Raw genomic sequence first — 23622 nt, 5'->3', positions numbered from 1 at the left:
TCAACACTCAAACTAAAATGAAGATATTTGTCACAACCTTTGACAATCTGCTATGAGAGATCATCAGGTGTGTAGATAAATCACAGAGAATAACTATGTGCACAACTATTCTGACTGGCCCGAAGGTGCTTGATTCGTGCAGGTGTTAGAATGTCAGTCTATCAAGCTTAATGTCATGAGTTGAAATCCTACACTAAACAATTTTATTCCAACATCCAACCGTGGCTTCGGATGGACAGACACGGCTCTTATCACAGTAAAGATTATAAACTTTTGCAAAAGAAAAGCAATGTTCATCAATTCAAACACCTTTTCGTAAAACAAACACATGTAACAGTGAGCAAAATGTAACATGATGACAATGAAATGTAATAATATAATATATAATATACTAATACAGTCAAACATGGATAACTTGCCCACAGATAGCTCGAACACTTGGTTAATTCGAACGGTTTTTTTGGTCCGTTCCCACGTAATGATAAATTGCTATAGATAACTCGAACTCAACACTGTTAACTCGAACTGTTTTTTGCCCAACGGCTACCGAAACGGTTGTTATCGCTTTAGAAAATCACTTTATTCCAAGCCATAGAGGTAAACCTCAACTTTTCGTAATTCATAAGCGTCGTTATTACCACCATCGGCAAAATACTTTTGTCAACGACTTTTCTAAAGGTTTGGTAAAATGTGATTTATACCAAACATCCGCTTAGCAATCGCCCTTCGGAAGCAAGGTAAAGTGAGGTAATCTTTGCATAAGCTTCAAGAAAAATCGGCAAAATTGATCGTGGGTAAAACGCTCAAAAGAAAAAGATGTCTTTTCTTTTGAGCATTTCAACAACGATCAAGTTTTGCCAATGTCAATCTAAAAAACGTCCTGGCAATAACATCACCTCAAACAACAAACCAATCTCAAGTGATAGAAAAATCTCTATACTTTTTGATAAAAACGTTTTAAACTTTACATTAGAAGCATTTAATTTGAAACAAGCCATTTGTGCTTTTGATTTATATTATAGTTTGTATATGTACATGTATCTACTAATAAATAAGTAAATACATGGACTTGTGACAGTGCTCTAATAACTTGAACGCTCTGATAATTCGAACACTTTCACTCGGTCCCGTGAAGTTCGAGTTATCCATGTTTGATTGTACATAATAATAGTGTAATATAAAATGTACATAATGACATTATGTTCAACTGACTGGCTTTTTCTTTCTATCTAAATCTCAAACTTTGTCAATTAAAATCACATTGCAAATGATTTGATCTTAAAACCTCCCAGTTGTCAGACCAGCAATCTAATCCACTACACTATAATAGCCAAGCTTGAAGCTCTTGAGGTCATTAACTGGCACGGTTGACAGCTACATGTACTAGTGACGTAACGATAATTTAGCCAACCTCAAACACAGTAATTGTTTTAGTAAAGGCAAGCTTACCTATACTGGCTTACCAGGTAAGTTACTCAAATTCTTTAGGCTATTATTTTATTACTCATGGCCCCCACTCATGCAATGCCACGCATTCAGCTAGTCTAGCATTGTCTCTGCTCAATGATGGAAGTGCTGCAAGATGGCACTTGTGGAGCTCAGGCTACATTGGCATCTGAGGTCAAGCGGTTGTGACGACAGCTATGATAAGTGGTTAAAACAAGGGAATCACATAATATATTACATAATATATTAAATAATGGATCACATAGTATTACACAGTATAAAAGTGAATAGAAGAGAACAGAGAGTCCTTTGCTACAACAATATGAGTAAGTACCTATCTTCAGACAACAGGTAGATGTTTGTGAGTTTTAGACAAAATGGCTTTCAGAGTTACTGAACACTTCTATTTTATTATCCACTGACATAGACATGTGATGAGAGTTGTCTGCACACTATTAGAAATTCTGACTACACGTTTCTTCTGCATACATGTGTTGACATTTGTCCTTTTGTAGTTGTATGCAGTTGGTAGCTAGGTCCAGAGGTTTCTGCTTTTCTTCTGTTGATTTGCTGTTCAAACTATGTGGCAACTTGAATTTAGCCTAGCTGTGACATTTTAGATTAGGGTGGGTGTTTTGTGATCCCCCTTTTTTGGCAGCAGCTATAAAATTTTTGAAAGATATTAATTTAAACAACTTAAACAATTTTTTGTAAATTTTAACAGAAAGTATCTGTATTTTTCAATCACTTGCGATTGTTTTTGATGTGTGAGGTGATCTGATTGCCAGAATGTTTGAAGATCAAAATTGATAAAACTTGATAGCGATAAAAATCCTCAAATCAATCGAAACTGCAATTATTACGTCTGTAGTTGCAAAGAGACGACAAAATAGAAACGCATAATGCTGCAACTTGAACGAAATAGCGGATATCAGCTATTGCAACGATAACAATTAGTGATGTCATTTCCTACATATTTTTCTTCTGAGTGTTCCAATTGCAAGCAAGTTTTACCAATTTTAATCTTGAAACATCCTGGCGATCAGAACACCTGAAACAATAAAGACAATCGCAAATTACAGAAAAATACCAAAAATTTCGGATAAAGTCTCCCACAAATTTGTGTAAGCTCATTTCCAAGATTAAAATGCTGCCTAAACCTGAATAGCTCAATTTAGCACAAATCTATTGATGATTTGTAGAAAATCTTTGTGGGTAAAAAAAACAATTTTTAAATTCCAAATTGTGATTTTTCAAAAACTCAAGAGCCATTGGCTGTAACTGAGATAACATCTATAGATTTCAACACAATCTAAATGTTTGTATGGGTAGATGGTGAAAATTTATTATTGATAATATTGAAACTAGACTAAAAAGCCCCTGAATCATGTTAGGCATTCTTTGCAGCATCTCAGTTTCGATCAGCGTCTGAGTTGTCTTTCCTTGAGCTGTGGAGATTATAGTAGGCCGATACAATATAGTACAACAATTAGATGCATTTTGTTTTTAACTGGTTACATTCACTAATTCACCAAGTTGACAAGAATATCTATCGTTTCTTCTCTTAGCCTATCACAAAGGTCCTTTTAACTAGCTCTTGTTCTTCTCTCTGATTGGACGTCTCTTGCTAGCCTATTCATTTTCTTATGGTACTACGCTATTCTAGTCAGTGTTAAATCCAACAATGTTATTTATGACAGCGTAAACAATAGTAATGTTAACTCTAGTCACACTAAGCCAAGCCATGGCAACTCTAACATCTTAGAATCCGTTGTTCCACGGTATTGTATCTTATTCCAATGAATGATCTTTCTAAATCTGTGTATCTTCTTACTTTACCTAGGCTTAAAATGTTTGTTTGGCATCAATTAAATGTTTCAAGTACTTTCATGGTTTGTTGCCTTAATTTTTCTATAAAAATTACAAGTTTTCAACTTATTTATGCTTCGTGATATGAAAATATTGCCTACAACATCTAACAACATTATTGCTAGCTTTTTTTTAAATGCTTGACCTAATGTGCCTTCTCTTAACAAGAAGATATTTTAAATACTACATCTAACCATTTATTTTACTTGCTTGATCAACTGTTGCCATTGTTTAAGGTTTTTGAATTAAATATTTTGGAAAACGTTTCTGTTTAAAACGAAATTACTGCAAGTCTATATATGTAAATCTAAGTGCTTGTCAGTTGGTTTGTTGTCATCACGTTATAGCGATGAAGTTATTGATACAAAAAACTGTTTCGCCCTCTAATTGAACTTAGAGACACTGGTTTTGCAGATAGGTGTACTAACCTCTACGCTGCACGCCCACCCTGCCTTATTAATAGAATATTTTTAGCTATACTTATTACACCTGCCATTTTTATTGTTGAACTGCTAGTGTGCTAAAAAATGTGCCAAGACTTCTCTAGAATGCTATAAACTTATGTATGTATGAAAAGTTAGAAAGCTAATTGTTGCATATGTTGATTACAAATAAACTGTTATAGCAAAAGATTTATTTGCAAAGACGGACATTCATGTAGTAAAGTAATAAAAAGATAAATTCGAATTGTGTTTGTCTCAGTAATGTACATTTGATTGTTGCTATCTGTAGCATAAAAAACAAATGATTTGGATTTTTTAGTATTAGGCCATAGAGTTATGAAGTCTATCAACTGAACACAGTAAAATTCAGTCTACTTACATATTCCCAAAAATCTGATCAAAATATTTTTTGATTTTTCAGTCTTACAAATGTTTTAAAGATATTGATTTATTTGTATACAAATTTGCTTTGCCATCCATTTTTTGAGATATAAAATTTTTTGTACAATGGTCTTACTCTTTTTCTGACCACAAAAAACAACAAAAGATTTGTTAGCTGTGAAAAAATTTAGTTGTCATGAACACGAATTAAAATAACTCCAATAAAGTTGTTAAAAACCATCAACAGGCTTGCTTCTTTGTCTATGTATCTAGCTATCTGTTATAAAATTTTTGTAAATGTCCATGCAATTAACATGGCCGCTATTTGTAGAAAACTGTAACAGATACAGCAAGAGTTGTTAAAACAACAGCAAACACGTTCACTAGAACTGCATGACTTCGTTTTTCATAGAGTAGTTGGTGGTTCATCCGCTCGTGTTGTTGGCTCTGATCAACTCTATCATTGGTAACTTTATGATCTATTCCACATAACCAAAGAATCGCTCTACGGTACACAGGTATAGGATGATCCATTTCATTTTCTTCATCTTCAACTTTATCTGCGACGACCAAACATACTGACAAAACCAATTCTACTGTTGAGACATAGAAAACAGGCTTTTAATTTCATGTCAGAGTTTTTTTTCTGATGAAAAACGCTAAATAAGTTCTCAATATAACAGCATAACAACATAGAGCTTGATAAAACTTGGCAAACTTAAAAAAAGTGCAGGCTTTCTTATGGAAGTTTATTTCAAAACTTCCTGTGAAAGTTCCTCTCAAAACTTCCTAAGAATCACATAAACACCAACCAGGCTCAATTTTCAATCTTAAACTTTTCATTTGCTACTTCTCATTTCAAGTAACGTACTTTTATCTGATTATAAACTCAAGAATCTGTAACGAATACTCCTAACGAACAAGCTCTTGGATTGTTGTCATAAAAGCAGTGCAGCATTTGCATTGACAATGAAAAAATCGTTAGCAAGATCAGGCTCACAATATAAACTTACATTGATAAACTAATGTCTCAAGTTAGTGAGAGGTTGAATGCCATGCATTTTATACCCTGCTTGACTTTTTGAGAGAAAGCTGTTATCATTGTAAGTACGTAAACAAAAGAAACCACAATGCTGATGTTAAACTTTTTTGCGATCTAATTGTCTCACAATACTTATTATTAGTCCATGAACAGACGACTCTTATCACAATATTGTTGATAATAACAATGACTTTTTAGACAGAAAGCCTTAGCCTACGTACCTGAGTCATGTGTCTGGATCGCCCTCTCATCCAGTAAGGATTCACTTTCATCTATCTTTTCTCCAGTTGGAAGGTCCACTCGTTTCTCTTTGTCAAACCGATTCCAGAATGTTAATCTGTGTAGCTGCATAAATTTGTAAACTTTACCGACCTTTTTTATCAAAGTGTAATTATTTAATTATTTAAAATGCACCAAATAATTTGCATGGGTTAAAGTAAGTTTTCATTTTTGTCTTGAGATAAGCAAAATTTCTGAGCTGACAAACATAAGGTGCCATTTTGCATTTTTACCTTTGTTTTAAACGTATTCATTATTTACCTGTACGTATTTTAGTTTCTAAAATACGTACAAACTCTGTACGTATTTTCCATATTGATATTCCAAAACTAAAATATGCAGCTTGACAGATATACATGTATTTTTACCTTGCTGCCACAGAGCAGTTTAATATCAATATATTTTTAGCACTCCAGTTATTCTAATTCTAAAAGATCATTTTTAAGGAAACCAATAAAGTATTTTGATATCGTGTCTTTTCTGTACGCCCTGTTCAACAAGCGCACTACATCAAAATCTTCTTTGTCATGTGTTCCTAAACTTTCATTGAGCCTCCATATTTTTTCTGGCTAGTTTGGCAGCAGTTGACTAGTTTGGCAGCAGTTGACCATTGTGAATATAAAAGCAGCAAATCAACTTCAATTACTGAGCTACTACCAATTAGTAAAAGTTGAATATAATACCAATAATGCTACCAATAATGCTTCTTTTCAAAATAATGTCGGCCTTTTTTAATAATCTGTGTATGTGCAGTTGAAAGTAAATCAAAGAGAGGCAGAAAAACTAAATGCATCGCAATTTGTTTTTTTTCACCAGAATGAGCAGGAGTTGAATTACTCACGTGATGAGGGCTGATTGGTTTGCTGAGAATAGATATAACGACAGCGATCAGCAGACAAAGAATGTAGAGCATAAGAGCGAAGTAAAGAAAGTGAACATCCTTGATGAAAGAAGGTCGCGTGTCAAGGCCTTCGCCGCAAGATGGTATCTCGTAGCTGTACTCAAGAGCAAATCTGCCTATACCAATAGCTGCTCCGATGATCATTGACCAGAAGGCTCCCTGGAAGTTAAGAAAATGTTTCAGGAAAGATTTTGAAGTTATTGAGGTTGTTTAAAAAATAGCGAATACTTTATAGTATCTGTATCATATTACCTTGCTTACAGCATTTCAGTAAAATATTATGAAACAGTAGGAAAAAAATAATCAATGCAAAATATGATCAGAAATAAATTTTGCCTCACTACTAAATATAATATTATTAGATTTATTATAATATTTATAAATATATTATAATTATATTCATAATATTATTTTTTTTATCATGTTTACTATAATAAGAGCAGGGTCTGTTTGAAGACATTGTTAAAGGTTGAAAAAAGGTTTGCTATGAACAAGAATTGAACCCATAACAATCAGCTTCACACCAACACTTTAACACCTGCACCAATCAACTCACTTCAGGTAATCAGTATAATTGTGCACATAGTTGCATATTTAAATATTTTTTCTGAGCCTTTTAACAGCGATTTTATCTACTTTAATCTTGGAACATCCTGGCAGTCAGATCACCTCAAATATCAAAAACGAAAACAAATGATAGATAGACAAATGCGGATACTTTCTAATAAAATTTACTAAAACTCTAGGCACCAATCTATAGACTATTTTGTCCGCAAAGAGACTGACAGAATATAGACGCGTAACGCTGCAAGGTGAACCCAATAGCCAATATCAACTATAGCAGCAATTGCAACTAGTGATATCATTTGGGCATGTATCTCTTTTTGAACATGTTAACAGTGATCAAGTTTTGTCGATTTTAATCTTAAAACATCCTGGCAGTCAGATCACCTTAAACATGAAAAACGAAAACAAATGATAGAAAGATACCGGTACTTACTGATAAAATTGACAAAAATTTGGTGGAAGTTCGAACTTGAACATTTTACTTGATGCAGCCTCAGTGTGAATAAAAGCCACATGTACAACCACTCACCTGTTCATTGACTCTTGGCACAAACAGAGCGAGTGTGAATGCAGCAATGACGGGAGGCTGAAAGAAAGACCCCACTTGTACTGAATAAGTGAATATTTGAGATCCATGGCTACCTTGCAGCAGCTCAACCCACAGCACACCCAAAGCTACCAGGATAATCACAAAGACTCTGTAAAATTAAACATAATTGGTTTGGTTGCACGACGGTCGAGGTTTATGCTGCCAACAGGAGACTTAAATGAGATTAGGAAAATCCAATTCTTCTAAAAAAAGTTTGTTGCTTAAAATTTGAGTTAACTTTATACATTATCTGCCGCAAATACAAGAACCAGTCAAATTAGTTACAAGTGATAGCGAGAATCTGCTAGGCATCTCTTAATTGCATGCACTAGTAAATTTCTAGCTAATGAAAAAGCTTTCTTGAAGGACATACCTACTGGCTGGCTTGACATGCCGTTAAATGGTACCGTAGCTAATTGGCTGAATTGTCGACCCATATCATTAGTCAGTCTGTCAACAGCTACCAACTAGTAGACTCACTCAGCATATAATTAGGCCGCACTGGCTGGATACACTAAACTAATAATAAATTTATTAATAATTAAATTATTGAAATAATGCGTAAATGTGGAGACAACTCTCAAATGAAACAAAGAAACGGCAGTTTTGTCTAGGCAGTCACACTCACCAAAATATTTTTGGGTTTATTATCTGATTTGCTGATTAGGCAAGCAATGATAACTCTAACTACTGTATGTTCTGCCTGAGCCTGAACACCAGTATATTCCCATGAAAAATGACCAATAGCATAAATCTAGCTTTATCCAAGAGGGAGTCAAAAAAGCTATAACTCCCTAATCATATTGATTTTCTCCCCTAACAATGTCACTAAATCTAACACTGTGTGTCTCGCTATCTACATTTTGGCCCCAAAAATTTTGTCACATGATTCTGCTCAAAGTTTGTAGAGGCTTTGTCCTATGATGAACAAGCGTTAAGCCATTACTACTATTACAGTATACAGATTATATGCTAATAGTGGCTGTTGAAAAAGCCTCTAGGTTGGAGTCATTTCCCCTTAGCTGTTGAATGTTGTGATTAAAAGAAGCAGATTCCTAGCTCAGTGTTTTATGTTGCTAGGAAACAAATGACATGCCGAAAATATAACTGTCTTTCATTAATTGCATTTGCTTCAAATCATTCTAAAAAGAATTCTTTTAATAAATATCTTGTCACTTTTTGAGAAACATGAGTCTTTGATCAACTTGTTGCTCAAGAGAGGAGAGAGCGGGATGCAAGAGAGCTCTATGAAAAGCTATTAGCAATAAAAACTAAACATGGAGCTAATTATTCAAAAGTGAACTTACACAAAACTTTACTAGATATCATCAGAAAGTATCGGTAATTTCTATCATTTGTGACTTTTATGTTTAAGGTAATTTGACGGCCAGGAAGTTTCAAGATTAAAATTTACAAAACTTGGTCGCGGTTAAAACGCTAAAAACAAAAATATGTGCTAAATGACATCACTAGTTTTTATCGTTGAGAAAGCTGATATCAGTTAATGCATTTAAGTTGCAGTGCTATTGGTCTCTATTCTGTCAGTCTCTTTGCAATTATAGATGTTATATTCATACTTTCACTTGATCTGACTGTTTTAACCGTGATCGCGTTTTGTCAATTTTAATCTTCAAACATCCTGACAGTCAGATCACCTCAAACCAGCTGATCTTAAAGTAATCTTAAGGTAAGGAAGAGAGGAAACTTGCCTGCCAACCACCATCAGCTCTCGGTTTGTCGCTTTCTTTCGAAACATTACCCAGATATCTAGAGTGAATATTGTGCTGCTCGAATTAAAAACTGAAGTCAGAGAAGACATCAAAGCTGCCAACATCACAGCGAGCATCAAACCTCGAATACCTATAACATATTGCCAAGAAAAAAGACATAATATTGGAAGGTCAGCCTAAATGTTCAGTTAACAAGCTGTGAATATTTGAAGTTTATTCTGTAATACAAAAGAAATCTCCAACTGTAGGAGTATTTTGAGGTGTCTCCCTATGCAGACAAATTCCTACACCTTACACAATACTGATACTTATGCAGGTCCACTATATCATCACATGCATGTCGTAATATATGTTTATGTAGTTTGCACATTATTTGCCCAACTACATGATATTTCTGTGTGCCTAGGTTAGACAATGATTTCAGCTTGAGTGAATTACGACTGATTGTATCATTGATAGTGAATTCAATTTGAAATCTCAAAGTCAGAGCTCTTTCTGTTAAGTTTAATCAAATTAAATTGGCCATTTGAGTTAGGCCAATTACCAGAATAAGATGATACATGTCTGAGGAGGACTTGAGATCATATAGATGATAGATATTCTCTCTCTATTTGAGTGTTCCATGTATGTCTTTGGGTTCTCTCTGGTGAACTTTACACAGCAAGTATCATTGACAGTTAATATGTTTAATTAACTGGCAGGTAAAAAATTTACACTGCCAGTCTATCTGTTACATGATAGTCCCAAAACTATATGATTAGCTAAACGGTTTTTTGCCACGGAAACTGCTAAATTTATTTAAAAAGCAAGTTTGGCAGTTGCACATCATAAATGTGGTGTTGTAATTTATTTCTGTACAAATTCAATTGTAAGTATTCCAAAAAAGTTTCATTAATAAGAATTTTCACAAACATGTACTAAAATACAACATGAAAGGCATACAGAGTTTTGCTATTTGTGTAACCACTGAATAAAACAATAGTTATATATAAATATTTTATGACCATTTTCTAGCTTATATGAGAAACGAAATATAGTTTTTTAGCAAAGCTCACAGCTTAAGAATAAATTTGCTATTTTTATTGACAAAATACTCTGTGCTTTTTACATATTTTTAGATATGTTGTGTATATGAAGATCTCATGTAGGAAATGTCTGGCAGTCTATTTCTGCGCAATAAACCAGAAAAGTTAAAACACAACATAAATTATTTTGAGCATGTAGTAAATTAATTTAGTATTATCAGCCCTAAGGTGTTAATTATCATGATTTATTTGAGAATACCACATGAGGGAGTAAGGAAATAGAGTTACTAATGTAGTGAGAGTTATTGTCTCTTAAGCACAAGCTTATGTATGTGATCAGTGAGAATAACACGATATAGTCACTGTGTGTCTATGAATTACATAGACTTACGAAATTCATAGAAACCAAATTTCTATACATCCATGCAATAAAGAAAGTCAGTACTGGAGAATTGTCATTTATAGCTTTTCTCTATATTCATTTATATATACATTTATAACACAGCAAGAGCAGTGGAAGACAACTCTCAAAGGATGTGCAAAATAAGAGTGACCCTTAAGGCATATACGTAGATGTAAACAGCTATGACCCATAAAAAAAATTTTTTAAACTGTCGCTGATAGTGTGCCTGTCTTGTACTGTTAACTAAACGAAGAAATTTGGTTCTACCTAGCATTGTTTTTTCTTAGAAAACTCCCAAGATGTTTTTTAACATAGAAGCAGTACAAATGGTTCAGCAAATTTTGAATGTTTCAATTTAAATTAGGCACTTGTGAATTTGAAGTATTTTCATTCATCACAAAAATTGATAATTGTTATTTGTTAATGTTTCTACTAAAAACAAAAATGTTTAAACATTTTTATTCTGTAGAAAATCACATAAAAACGACTATTGAAAAAAATATATAAAAAAGGTTTTTGTTCACAACAATATAAAAGGTCTGCATAGCTATCTTTGTGACAGTAACACAATTAGTAAGGTCTCTTACCTGTAGGCATTAGGTTTAGGACTAGAGAAGGATAAGCTATATTTGTGCATCCAGCAGGTGAGCCGCATACTCTGCTACAAGTTTCTGCATCCGCACAGCCAACTGTCTCTAAAGTATCACAACATTCGCAAAACATTAGCTACTTCAAATTATTATTATTAATTATTGTTATTATTAGTTGCTTCAAGGACTATTTCAAAAAATGTCACAGATTTTTGGACATCATAAACATTACTTCTAACATGTAGGTTATCTGAAACAACATGCTTAAAACATTAACTACTTCAAACAATTTAATAATATATTAGTCATTTCACACAATATTCATGGCATGATAGTTACGCCAGTTAATGGCCATGTTAGTTTTTAATTTTTATATAATTGTAGCCATTTTGAACAGTGTTCATATCATTTTAGTCCAAAAGCTAGTGTTTCAGCCTGTAGTTCTGGCTAAAATTTAACTAAAAATCAAGCGTTTGATATATAATAACAAGTGTTTGCTAATTGGTTAGTAATTTCAGGAAGCAAATTAAACAATTCGCTGAAAGGGCAGGCTGCTCAGTTGTCAGGCTAGATGAGCAGCGTAACAAAAAAACTAAACGCATCATTGGGTCAAGTCTTTGTAGAATGGTCTGATAAGGTAACTTTACAAATCACCACAAGAAGTGAGGGGCTGAGGTTCAAATCATGGGTACCACCCTTTTTTTTGACAGTCAAGCGTTTCGTCTAGTAGCTGTTATTAGTAAACAATGTCTTTGTTACAACTACATGTAGATCAACAATTCCTAACAAGTTATATGATCAAGGACTAGTAACTAACTATAAGATTAAGGACTAGTAACTAACTATGCGATCAAGAACTAGTAACCAACTATAATATCAATGACTAGTAACTAACTATAAGATCAAGGATTAGTAACTAACTATAAGATCAAGGACTAGTAACTAACTATAAGATCAATGACTAGTAACTAACTATAAGATCAAGGATTAGTAACTAACTATAAGATCAAGGATTAGTAACTAACTATAAGATCAAGGACTAGTAACAACTATAAGATCAAGGACTAGTAACTAACTATAAGATCAAGGACTAGTAACTAGCTATACGATCAAGGACTAGTAACTAACTATAAGATCAAGGACTAGTAACTAACTATAAGATCAAGGATTAGTAACTAACGCAATTACGCCACATAATTTTGACTTTTTTTATTTGTAGTATATTATTACCACATTTGCTATTTTTTGCTAGCCAATCAAATTATTAACTGAATTATTCAAAGCCTGGCTATAAGCCAGTTTCTTAAAGTTTCACTTTCATATTGTGAGGAACTTAAAATCTTGTTACCTGGGTATAGGATTCGGGCAGCCATTCCTGGTAAAACCAATAAAAACAATGGAAGCATTTTTAAAGCTCCAGCAAGAACAGTACCAGCTTTTGCATGGGTAATATTTTTGGCCGCAAGCGCTCGTTGTACAATCACCTAAAACATAAATAGATGTAGAAAATCAGAATTGAGAAACAATCGAAAAGTATTGTCTACAGTGTGAGCAATAGCTCACACTACAGTGTGAGCCATTGCTCACACTGTAGACATACCACCTCATGCTACAATCTCCTCGAAACTAGAGTATAATGTCTGTTTAGCTAACTAGGACTAGCTACAGCCTCTAGTTAATTGCAGTTAACTCCAGTTAACTGCAGTGAAGTTAGCTGCAGTTAACTACAGCACAGCCTCTACTGCAAGTAGAGGCCTCTACTGCAAGTAGAGGCCTCTACTGCAAGTAGAGGGCCTCTACTTGCAGGTAGAGGCTGCAACACACAGAGCCTCTACTGCAAGTAGAGGCTGTGTGCGTTTTATTTAGAGCATTGCTGCGCAAAGCCCTTGTGTTTTGTGCCTTTTAAAACGTTACACGCTGTGGCCTTGGCTGGACATGTCTGAGTTTAATGGCAAAAAACCTTGACAACTGGAGACATGCCCAGTTGCAGAGAGCAGTTTATGGTCATTTATTGGTATCATTCCGATCACCACTAATCAGTCGCTTTTTGTGGGAATTGAACCCCAACTTGCTGTTTGCTGATCAGGCACTCAAGACCACCAGACCACGGCTGCTCTATTGCCAATATGATCATCAGTGAATGTAAAGATCAGTCAAGACCAAACTCTAACATGGATCAGTCATGTATGTTAATTAAATCTATCCTAGAGAATATAATCAACGACCAATAACTTACAAAAAAAGTAAGCACTTTCAACATTTTTGCAGCACTTACCTGGTCGGCACACCAGTACCAGAGGGACTTCAGCACAGCACCCGTGAGGGCTCCTGGCCATGGCAGGTCTGTGCTTAGAGGGTCTTTAAAAATATGAAAGGCATCCTCAGGGGGCATGTTGCAGGTGCTATTTGAGAGAATAAGGGATTCTGGGATACCTCCGTGATAACCGTATACTAGCTTCGAATATCCTCCAATTGCTACAAAGCCTATAAAGAAGTATGTACTCATCTAAGTGTATGGTAAATGTGTTCTATATTATTGGGTGCCGCGGAGTCAGCATGTAAGTAAAAAACATGGGTAAGTACGGAAACCTCATGTCAGCTTTATCACAAACACTGTATTGTAAGTTCAAAACTAGTAAGTCATGTCTTAAGACCTGCAAAGGTCTCCATTAAAAGTTTATTATTAAATCTTTTATGATAATTAGAGCCATGTCAATTTGCTCCGACAGCTGGTTGCGAAAAAGATTTACACCGTGCATGATTTACACTTCTGACTTTCAGCATAGTAGACCAACACTCTAACAACTTCAATAATCTACCAGCTTCAGTTCTTTAAGGATAATTGTACACATATTTATTATACCTTAGGAATAACTGTACACATATTTGTTACACCTGAGGGATAATTGTATACAGATTTATTACATCTGAGGGATAACTGTACACATATCTATTACACCTGAGGGATAACTGTAAACGTATTTATTACACCTGAGGAATAACTGTACACATATTTATTACACATGAGGGATAACTGTACACATATTTATTACACCTGAGGGATAATTGTATACAGATTTATTACATCTGAGGGATAACTGTACACATATCTATCACACCTGAGGGATAACTGTAAAAGTATTTATTACACCTGAAGAATAACTGTACACATATTTATTACACATGAGGGATAACTGTACACATATTTATTACACCTGAGGGATAATTGTATACAGATTTATTACATCTGAGGGATAACTGTACACATATCTATCACACCTGAGGGATAACTGTAAAAGTATTTATTACACCTGAAGAATAACTGTACACATATTTATTACACATGAATGATAGTTGTACACATATTTATTACACCAGACAATCTCTCAGGGCACATCAGACTGTCAGGGTATTTACTAGTAGCTATCAAAATGACATTGTTTTTAAGAAATTTTGTTTATTAAAATATTTTGTAGACCGGATGTAGATTAAAAATAAAAATGGAAAACTATATTGTTATAATCAAAAACCAAATAATTAAAACACTAAATTTTGGTAAAATGTAAGTATATTTCCACTATCGTGTTGCTTCACCTACCATTTTATTGAAATGTCTTGTTAACTTGGGCACAAATGCACGTTCAACGTTGCACTATGATTGCGCTGGTAGTCATTACCTAGTGAAACAAAATGTTTATGTGGTTTTGCTAAAGTTCAAGAAAACTCCTGTTAGTCTAATATGATTATTATTCCTATTAAATAAAGCTCAGTGTTTCAACAGCAACTACTGTTAGAGTATTTATGTTTGTATCCTCGCTTAGTAAAATTCCATCTACATAAGCAACAGTAGCGTGTGCATTGAAACTCAAAATATGTGCGATATGAGCACCAAAATACCGCCCTCTAATAAAACCGAGCTGGACTAGTTATATGGTTCTAAATTTAGCTAATTATAATTAAAGCTCTGGTATAAGTCAAATCTGAAACAAGCGTATGAGCCATTACCAAAGTCAACAATCTCCAACAAGCATATATAAGCTAGCATGGTCATAAACATGATAAAAATAAGAGAGAAAAATGTGAGAATCTTTCATGGTCGTGAGTAAATATTCACTTTGACACATCTATTGTCAGTTCGGCCATATTTATTGACTTTTTGCAACTATAATTTGTAAAAGCCCTGTGAAAAACAAATAAAATGATTATCTTGTTGACAGCACTAGGGGAAAAAGATGTGTTAGTATGTATTAACTATTTTGAAAGGCTGATCACCTATACAGCTCTGCAGTTATTAAAACAAGAATGCGGTCTAGCCTCAACAAAAAATGCTTTTAATCCAAGACTCGCTTTATATGTTGAAACGGTTGTACGCTGGAGCAAATATACTTACAAAAAATCATTGTATTTTGTTTAATGCATCCTTTAACTCAGAATATAATGACAAATATTTTACAAACAATTATGCAAAGCATAAAATATTTTTACATAAATTGATGCAAAAATTATTTTTATAATACTACTTCTACATAAAAACTGCATACTTAATAAAACAAACTTATTAATGTTACATTACATTAGAGACAATGCAGAGATTTGTAAGTAGGGGAGGAGGTAGATATATAGAGCATAACATGTTTTAAATTATTCTGAATGAAGAAATCCTAATTAGCTTATTCAATACAGTTCTTATTATTTGTATACTATTTTACTATAAATTTACATTATATTAATTTTAACAAGTCTGTTTATTTTCATTTTCAAACCTGTAATGTAATTTTTGACATACTAGGAATGTTGAAAATAGCTGCAGGTATTGAGTCAATTATTTTCAAAATTTTTAAATAGAATGTAAAAAATTTCTTTTAGTTTGATTTTTAGTCGAGGTTTGAATATATGATTTTTTAATCATTTGCGACTTGATCAAAATATTTGATTGGCAGCAATTTTGAGTGCAGAGCAGTTAGGCAATAACTAAGTTCTAACTTTGAAGTAGTGATTAATTTCTAGGCTGCAAAACCTTATAAAAATGTATTTTACAAGAATAAATTAATATATTAAAATAAATACATAATAGTAAAGAATAGCACATCAGCTCGTGAATCCTGGTATATACATTCCAAGGGATACATCGATCTTTACAAACTTTATGAAGATACTGATGCTTGAGCAGAATAAGTAAGAACTTTGCTCTGAGCGAGAAAACAACTACTAACTTTGAACAAGAAGGAGAACGGCTCCAGCAACCATCAGTATCGTCTGCACAAAGTCTGTCCAGATTACTGCTGTCAGACCACCTTCAACATAGTTTATAGTTTCAGTAGTAAGTATTAAATAATTTATAATATAATAATATTTAAATAATTATTTATAAATAAAAAGCAAAAATTATTTTAGGGAGCCGATGTTGATCAATTAACAGACAGCAGCAGTTTTGAGTCAGAAATAGTTGCGGAGTATGTAGTCACCTGTGATAGTAAATAGGGCTGCCATAGTTACTATTGCTGCTATGGCCACATATGTGTTGAGCCTTGTTGCCTGCTCTATGAATACATATCCAGCATAAATATCTATCTAGAAAGTATAAAATCAGTCACATGAGGAATGAGGTGTAATTATAATATATGCAATTCACTATACTTTATGAGATAAAAAATATCTCTCTTTATTGCATCAGCATAGGTCTGACTCTAATATAATACAGACAACAATCTGTTGATCATTCATGCAAACTTTTAGTGGTTTTATCGATGAGAGAGAGGGGAGAGAGAGAGAGAGAGAGAGAGAGAGGGGAGAGAGAGGGGGGAGAGAGAGAGAGGGGAGAGAGAGGGGGAGAGAGGGGGGAGAGAGAGGGAGGAGAAAGAGGTGGGAGAGAGAGGGGGAGAGAGAGGGAGAGAGAGGGGGAGAGAGAAGAGAGAGGGAGAGAGAGAGGGAGAGAGAGAGGGAGAGAGAGAGGGAGAGAGAGAGGGAGAGAGAGAGAGAGAGAGAGAGAGGGAGAGGGAAAGAGGGAGAGGGGGAGAGGGGGAGAGGGAGAGAGGGAGAGAGGGAGAGGGAGGGAGGGAGGGAGGGAGAGAGGGGAGAGAGAAAGAGGGGGAGAGAGAAAGAGGGGGAGAGAGAGAGGGGGAGTGCAAGAGTGCGACAGTGCGTGAGTGCGGGAGAGTAGGAGAACATAATTTCAGTAAAAGGCTCTAATTCACTTTAACCAAAAGACCTGTTTTTGTCGAGGGTAGAGAAATAGTATAATAGTGATACTTATAAATATGACCTTACAGCTTACCGATATTTTTGTAAAAATATATGCAAGAAGTGAAAACCCAGAGAGAAATATTCTGATTCGTCTTCCTCCAAACCTGAGCCTTAGGTACTCTGGCATAGTATTAGATCCACTTGCGAGATAGACAGGAACAAAAACCCAGCCGAGTATCAGTACAATCATCACCGCCTACAATAGGTATCGTAATAGTGAGTCAACTTAACAAGTTTATGTTTGCTTTTGAGTTTTTATTATAATTAAATTGCTGATATTTATTTTGAATTATAAGCATAATTGTGACGCTTTCTTCTACCATTTTGGTTAACTATAAATACCATTCATTTTTATTATTTTATTTTCAATTTATTTATTTTCAATTTAATGTTACGTAGAATTATGTGTATTTGCACAGTTATGTCAATCTAGGTATTTAATTCATTTCTATACTCAGCTTAAGATCTATATTCAGGCAGGATTGTACTATGATAGTGTCATGATACAGTTGCCCGCATTGTGACACCATAACATTAAGCTTATCTAGCTATATATTTTGAGGATTATCATACCTTACAGCACATGAAACGTCAAGACTAATCTGAATAATATTTTTACTAACTATCTTTAAGGACGTCTGACAATATGTTTAGTGAATAACATACACTTATCTCATAATAAGCTACACTCAGCCCATTGGCAGCGCCTCCACCTGCCAGCCCTAAGAAGTGCTGACTTCCAATATTACTCGCAAATATCGATGCTCCCACCTGCAAACATAAAGCTTGTCCTAACAAATATGCATTTGACCGATTTCAAAAACTTTTGTATGTTTAATCTCTTTGTCTGTAAAATCGGACAACCTACATCATCTTACACTGAAACAAACTATAAACTCCAATAAAGCTTCTATCGATGTGGCACTACCATGCATTTCTTAATGCTGGTCAGTTTGCGTAACACATTATACTAAAATCATTTGAAAAAAATTAAAAAAATCCTAATAAAATGTTTTACAAATATACTAGTCTCAAATTCACTGATGCCCGAGTCGTCTTTCATTTTAATCCGACAGACATCTGAGTGTTTAGGAGGTTGGCTCTCATGAACCAAATGGAGGTTTGAAACCAAATATTTTAATGACTTGGTAAAAGACACTGAGCATACGCTTATCAAATTTGGATAAAACTGCCCAAAAAATCTGGAAACACATAGCATTGATGCGGACTAACAGACAGACAAAATGACACTGTGGGATTATTAATCTGCATGTAAATTTACTGCTCTTCTTCTATGCCATTCATTCAATTTAAAAATTCTCAGATCTTTTAGGTAGCAAAAGCAGTCATCTTGAATAGATTAAAAATTAAATTAACTTCAATGTTTAGGCGCGCGAGAAGTATTCACGAGTTTGCAGAACAGTGACCATTATCAAATTTCTTGAGGTTAACCGGGTCGGCTTCCTTGTTTTAGTGTGACATTTCAAACAATTCTGATTTTAGAGAACATTGTTCATTTGTTGGTAGAATCTCCACAATATCTTGGAACTCGCTTTAAATCATCTTAACATCTGGGACGCAGCACACCCATTAATCTGGTATCCTCTTTCAAAACACTGTGTATGATGCAATAAACAAGCACTATCTTGAGATCTTGTTAAAATTTCCTCCTTTCAGTCTAACGGAAAAGCGGTCTAAATAGTTGCTCATATATATTCTGCCATTCATTTTACTCTGCTAACAGATCCGAGACTTTGTGTATAAGGAACACTGGGGCAGCACGCTGCCAATAACTCAGTTCTATGAAAGTTCACACTAATTTAGCGTTTGTTAGAGAAGACATTTCTATGTTCCAAACGATTAACCGGTAACGGTGCATCTTAGGTCGGTAAAACGCGCACACAACGCATGCGCAACGGACATACAAGGCACTTGCAACACACAAACATTGTGGATACAACGCCGACACAAGTAATTAACAACGCATTAACAACAAAATATTTATATTTATAGCCTGTTAATAAAGCAGGTCTAAAACATTACAACTCCTTTGTTTATGGCAACCTTGAGCTCTTTAGTGCGTTTTTTTCGTTGTGACGCTAGTGTATGCGCGTTGTATCCGCAATGTTTGTGAGTTGCTAGTGCCTTGTATGCGCATAGCTAGTGCCTTGTATGTGCATTGTATGCACGTTTTACCGACCTAAGATGCACCGTTACCGAGTAACCAACATTGACAATGCCTGAGACCGCTAATACTATGATCGCGATTAATAGCTTCATCACAGCTCCTGTGTTAGTCACGATATTAGCTAGAATTCCATCTTTACTATCAAATCTTAGACTTCAACTTTTACATTCTTTGAAGGCTGGGTACTATGTTCTGCTAGGTCTAAAGACCAACTTCTTTGTCTATAAATCATGGCCACATCAATCTTTGCTTGAGCAAACACCAAAATTTCACCCTATCATCTAATCTTAAGAAATAAAACTAAGCAGGTATGATGTATGTATTTGCCTATACTTGTCTGAACGTCTGCTAATTCTATTGGCACAGACAATATTGAGACAGATTTCAGCCGCTCTCAAGCAATAGAGAGCATAATGTACAGATGTCAATAATGATTTATTTTTGTTGCAAATCTGTATCACATTCCAGCATATATTATTCCAATGAATAATCCTTCCAAATCTACGCATCGTCTCACTTTGCTTATGCTAAATGTTATTTTACGCCAATTAAAGGATTCAAGATCTTTCATGGTTTGTGTCCTTGTTTTTACATGACAGTTACAGATTTTCATCTCATTTTAACTAAAGTGATATGAACAAATTACATACAATCACTAACAATTATTTTGAAAATATCATTGCAAGCTGTTTAACAATTTTCCACCTAATATCCGTTTGCTTAGCAAAGAAACATTATATGTTAGATCATTTATTTGATTTTAATGGCTAGTTTGTTGCCCTTTTTATTTTTCTGTCCAATGGTTGTTGTATGGCATAGTTTAAAAAACATTTCTGTTTAAAATGAAATTACTGCAAAACAGTTATATATATATATATATATATATATATATATAAAAATATATATATATATATATAGCATTAGAAACAAGAAAATAGTGACACCTTACCGGAATCCAGTGTTGGTTCTGACCAGCCAAAAAATAGCCTTTGACACTCCCTCGATTTTTAGTTGACGTCTAAAAATGAAAAAGTTGAGGAGTTGAGATGGCGGAGCATTTTTATATATTCAAACTCTAAAGTTATTAAGCTCAGCTGATTTTAACTTGAGCTACAAAGTGAAAGCAATTTGTTAGTTAAGTACAACATAAAAGCTGCCGTCAAAGTAGATTGGAGAAAGCATGATATAATCTTCACTGGAATAAGAGTTGTGTCCACCCACGGAGCCACAGTAAGGTCGAGGTAAAATATTTCTTCGTGTGGGCGTTGAACTCATAGCATTTGGCTTTGAATTTGGCATACATGACCACCTTCCAGCATTTCGCAATAATTGTGTAGATACTTATCCTCTGTGCATTATTGGCACGCCTGACAAATTCTCACGATGCACTGTGTACTGTGTGTGTACTGGACCACACACTGGTTTGCTAGATACAGACAATGTCAATAAAGTAGAGTGGATAAATGTCTTTACAATATTCTATTTCTTTGTAAGGTGATTAAATTGGTGTATGTGTTGAAGTGTTGATCTACCAAGCTGAAATTCGTGAGTTCTAACACCATTGAAAGTAATGTTTTATCCCAACCACTAACCATTGGCTTTTGATAGACAGACAAACACAGCTTTTGTTATAGTCAAGATTAGCACCCTGGCAGTCTAGCATGCTGTGAGAATTGTCAGGTGTAATAACTATGCATACAGTTGTTCCTAACACCACAAGGCAGTCGATTGGTGCAGTTGTTGGAGTGATGGTCTACCGAACCTAATGTTGTGAGTTCAAATCTTGTCTGATCCAGTTTCTCTTTCCAACCTCTAACAGTGGCTCACATAGACATAGTAAAGATTGTAGTAATGGTTAGTACCCTGGTGGTTTAGTGTGCTGTGGGAGATCAGCAGGTGTAATAACTATACATACAATTATTCTGACATGCTAGATACATGCCAGGAGACTAGTCTTTACTATACTAAGGCCCGTGTCTCTGTCAGAAGAGTAATGCTAAGAGCGTCAGGAAAAAGTATTGGGCTACAAAGGAATCAAACCTAGATGTCCTGTTTTCAAGCCAAGCACACTACTATCTGCACCATCTTCCCATGTTGAAGAATAATCATGCAGGTATTTACTACGCATTACAATCACTTACGACCCACTGGATGTTAGGATTTTAGTACCACTCATGTTAGTCAACGTCTTATGTAAATATAATATGTTATTGTACCATTTAAATCCAAGGATCTGAATAGTCCCATTTATGGATACTACCAAAAGCACTTTTAAAAATTATCCAAAGTTTCCCACTTCTTTTTATCACCAACACATTATGTACATCTATATATATTATGTATTATATATTATATGCAATTATATATATTATGTATATCTATTTGTTTGTTTACTTGTTTGTTTATTTATTTGTTTGTTTTCTTGCAAACTCTTCAACCAAAAGCATATGCGACTAAATTTAGACCTCATTGATCTCTAACATAGAGTCTTTTTCTATCAATTAGCCTGCAGAGTTTTTTACAAGAAAACATAGTCTGAAGAGTGCATGATGCTTCTCAGCATTTCAGAAAACATTTCAGCTTGATTCACAAGGTAGCGCTGCCTGAATAGTGCAGGGTACGACTCAGCTGTGCGTGTATTAGAAAATAGCAACCAAAATGCCTCGTTTAAATTGCTATAAAGGCAGATTACTTGGTGCCATAGCAGGATGACATAGTCACGTCAATTATCTTTTTAGCTGTATAAAAATGGGAAATCAAATCTGAAAGCAAATTTTTGAGTTAAATAGTTATTTTAGAAGTGATAACGTGTTTATAAGATATCTAACCAATTTTGAATAACCTGAAGAAAAATTAATAGCGTGCAGACAAAAAGTTAAAAGTGACTGCATCTTTTGTTTACCTTGAAACAATTATTACAGATTCTCAATGACATACCTCAGTTCAACAGAACTAAACATTTACCAATACGTCCGTTTTCTGTTGTTTTGTACCGGTATACATGAATAAGATTTTAATGTGCACATACATCTATATTGGCAGTAAACCATTTAGCCCCTTTAGTTTCTGATATCTCTATCTGCATTTAAGTTTATACTAGACTTCATACATTTTTAGATTTAATAAAATTGCTATATAGGACACTGAAATAAATCAAATTAATAAATGTTTCAAAACATTGACCTAAAATGTATTAAAGGTATGTTGACTTTTTGTACAAGCTACAAGGTTCATGTTGAATTGGTAGTGGTTGTTCCACGCCTCTTTTACTCACCCATATCCCAATAGCCAACACAAACAGGAAGTAGACTGCTATGACCACGTAGTCACTCCAGAGTAGCAGAGATCTCTCATCTACGATGCTTTCTCCAGCCATATTTACTGTTTAGCTCTCCTATACCTCTCTTCAAGGCTAAATGAGTTTGACTAAAAGATGGGATTGATAAGGAGGTGCTTAACGATAACACCCCAAATATCGTTATCTCTCCATCGGGATCTCTCCATGATCTCTCAATGGCCCTTTAAGCTGAAATATCAATTGATAAGCTAAGTTTCAAAGAGCTAATGGGTGGGTCGGGTTTTGCTTTATTTGTAGAGATTCATTATATTATTTTATTGCCAAAAATAATATCATAATAATATATATGTATATACCAGTACGTATATATATGTATACCAGGGGTGTCCAATTGGAGGCTCACGGGCCTGATCAGGCCCTCCAGCTGTTTTTTTATCAGGCCCGCCAGCTGTTGTAACTTTTTTTTAACATCTTGCAAATTTTAAAAAGTTTGTTTGGCAATGCATTGTTGTTATTGTATCAGTAGTAATTATTACCGTACTTTTCGGACTATTAACCACACCCCTGTATAAGCCACATCTGCTTTATTTAAAAAAAAACAGTAATAAAACATTACACAAGCCGCACC

General features: G+C 34.5%; 1 protein-coding gene across 1 annotated transcript; it reads right to left on the bottom strand.

Moving 5' to 3' along the window:
• Nucleotides 1–4460: 4460 nt before the first annotated feature.
• Nucleotides 4461–23072, bottom strand: LOC137408036 (sodium/glucose cotransporter 4-like). The gene is made up of 14 exons (XM_068094425.1): nt 22971–23072; nt 20646–20714; nt 18175–18279; nt 17540–17704; nt 16731–16836; nt 16479–16559; nt 13541–13749; nt 12614–12749; nt 11263–11370; nt 9227–9377; nt 7458–7626; nt 6302–6520; nt 5403–5526; nt 4461–4699 (listed from the first exon to the last, which is right to left on the bottom strand). The coding sequence occupies exons 1-14, from the start codon at nt 23070–23072 to the stop codon at nt 4461–4463; spliced, it is 1983 nt and encodes a 660-aa protein (XP_067950526.1).
• Nucleotides 23073–23622: the final 550 nt, after the last annotated feature.

Source organism: Watersipora subatra, chromosome 11 (assembly GCF_963576615.1).
Source record: "Watersipora subatra chromosome 11, tzWatSuba1.1, whole genome shotgun sequence".
NCBI lineage: Eukaryota > Metazoa > Bryozoa > Gymnolaemata > Cheilostomatida > Watersiporidae > Watersipora > Watersipora subatra.
Note: the sequence above shows the minus strand (reverse complement) of the source record. Positions and strands in the feature narration are given on the sequence as shown.